Source organism: Sardina pilchardus, chromosome 2 (genome assembly GCF_963854185.1).
Source record: "Sardina pilchardus chromosome 2, fSarPil1.1, whole genome shotgun sequence".
In the NCBI taxonomy this organism is placed as follows: domain Eukaryota; kingdom Metazoa; phylum Chordata; class Actinopteri; order Clupeiformes; family Clupeidae; genus Sardina; species Sardina pilchardus.
The window spans coordinates 9,714,672-9,717,171 of NC_084995.1; the positions used below are offsets into that span (position 1 = coordinate 9,714,672).

Consider the following 2,500-nt stretch of genomic DNA (forward strand, 5'->3'; position numbering starts at 1 on the left):
TGCTCGGGCTAATACAGAGAATGGAATCGGGGGCAGGGTGTTGGCCCTGTGACTTTATTGATCCAGTTAGATGATTATCAGGTTATTGATTGGCATCCAGCTTGATTTACATAAAGTGCTGCTGGCCGAGGTGATCAAGTTGGGTGACTGATTTTATGAGTTATGATGATGATTATTTATTTGTTTATTTATGTGTTTGCTTGTTTTGGCTTCTGTGTACAGACGCGGCTGTGGAAGGAAGAGGAAGGGCACCCCAGTGAAAGTGTGCGATCGTGTGTTTGCCACAGAGGATGATGAAGAGAGCACCTCAGAGCACAGTTTCTGTCCAGGTAAGGACCTCTTTGCTAACCTCACAGGGGAGCTACACCAGAGCTGCGGTCAAATTTGGCAAACAGTGGCAAACGCTTGTGGTGAACACGTTCTCTTTGAGCAGTTCGATTTGAATGATTTGGTGCCAACATTCCATTCTAATGGTAACTGCATTGTTGCCTTCATCAGACTCACATCCAGTTCCACTGTATGTTCGCGGACCACTACCTCCTCAGACTGTGTGCGATTGTTCACCGAAAACGCAAGGCTAACGGAAAACTATTTGCAAGCGTACTCAAACGAACTGAACTGAAGCGTTCTGTTCACGTGTAAAATCCATATTAGAAGACTGGTCTATTTTTTTTTCGAATGTAGGCCTACGCATCACTGTCGCGTCTTGTGTAGCTACCTCCATCGATTATATTGATTATTAACTGCTGCAGCATACGCTTCACGGACGGAACGCTTCAGTTACGCGCCTGGTGTAGCTCCCCTGTTACTCTTTGGTGGCACACAGTTATGCTCAGGTCACATTAAACTAGACTTGCACATCACATTAGATAGCATATACATCCTTGACCCTGTGTTACTATACAAGTCATCATATATCAAGTCAGCTTATAAACAGGAAAAGAATTTGTGAACCTAAAACAGTCAATTACTGAGTGTGCTTCATGTATGTCTGTGTGTGTGTTTGTATTTGTGTGGACTATAGGTGTCTATAGAATGTGAAGAGAATGACAGTGAGCTTATGATCTGTCTGTCCTCTGTTTAATGTTGAGTGTGTGCAGGCAGATCAGTCAGAGGGAATGGTATGCTGCAGAGTGTGTAAGCATGTGGGTGTAGAATAACCTGTGTGTGTGTGTGTGTATTTGCTTGGGGGTGGTGTGTGTGTGTGGGGGGGGGGGGGGGGGGGCTTGGACCCACATGTGTGTGTGTGTGTGTGTGTGTGTGTGTGTTTGTGTGTGTTTGGATGTGTGTGGGTTAAGGCATGAGTGTTTGTGTATGTGTGTGTTAATGTTGTGTATGTTTATACGATGCGTCTGTGTGTGTTTTAGGTGAAGGTCAGTACCAGGGAGGAGAAGGGGGCAGGCACAAACTCCCCGCTCCAGAAGGCCCGTACTATATAGCAGACTCTGGACAGCTCTGGTGAGGGAATCTAAATGTCTGTCTTTTGTGGGTTTGTGTATCTGTGTGGGATTGTGTGTGTTTCGAGTATCTTTGACTGTGTATTTGGTTCAGTGGTGTGTGTGTGTGTGTGTGTGTGGCATGTCTGTGTGTGGTGAAACTGCACATGTGTTTGTGTGCCTGGGAGCTGGGGTACTTTTGAGAATGCTGACTGTGTGTGACTGCCTGTGTTTATTGCAACATGTTTATTATAGCAAGGCTGATGGAATGTGTGTGTGTGTGTGTGTGTGTGTGTGTGTGTGTGTGTGTGTGTGTGTGTGTGTGTGTGTGTGTGTGTGTGTGTGTGTGTGTGTGTGTGTGTGTGTGTGTGTGTGTGTGTGTGTGTGTGTGCGTGCGTGCGTGCATGTGTGTGTGTGTGTGTTTGTATGTGTTTACTGCAGTGTGTAGTTCAGATGATGGTATGTATGAGTGGGTGTGATTTTGCTGCAGTGTGTAGTTAAAGTGTGTGTGTGTGTGTGTGTGTGTGTGTGTGTGTGTGTGTGTGTGTGTGTGTGTGTGTGTGTGTGTGTGTGTGTGTGTGTGCGTGCGTGTGTATGTGCATGCGTGAGTGAGTGTGTGTATGAGAGAGAGATTCCAAAATGTTTACACCAACTAGAGTGACATTCTGTACATTTGTTTGTCCTTAACTCACTTGAAGAATGGAACAATATACCAACTTGTGTTTGTACTGTATATATTAGTGACTGTGAAAGAGTATGTTCTTGTGTCTACTGTAAGTGTGTAACAGTCAAAGAGTGACAGGAATATATTTGTATTTGTAGTTATGAATTGAATGGTGTGTATTAGTTGGGTGGTGTGTGTTTAAGAGGAAGAGAGTAGTCATACTTTAGGTGTGTGTGTGTGTGTGTGTGTGTGTGTGTGTGTGTGAGTCATCATAGTCTTGGCGTGGGTGTGTGTCTAACTGGTAACACTCATTGTGCTTCTCTGTGTGTCTATGTGAGTAATTAATGATGGTTGTGTGTGTGTTTGTGACTGTGTGTTTGCTCATATTTAGTGACCATTC

The 2,500-nt window shown here is 44.6% G+C and overlaps 1 protein-coding gene across 1 annotated transcript in view; it reads left to right on the forward strand.

Moving 5' to 3' along the window:
* si:dkey-117m1.4 (uncharacterized) overlaps nt 1-2,500 on the forward strand; it is a 20,340-nt gene that overhangs the window by 8,044 nt on the left and 9,796 nt on the right. The window contains exons 2-3 of the mRNA XM_062517767.1: nt 223-329; nt 1,368-1,458. Of these exons, the coding sequence (XP_062373751.1) occupies nt 223-329; nt 1,368-1,458 (198 nt within the window). The remainder of the gene's footprint in view (nt 1-222; nt 330-1,367; nt 1,459-2,500) is intronic.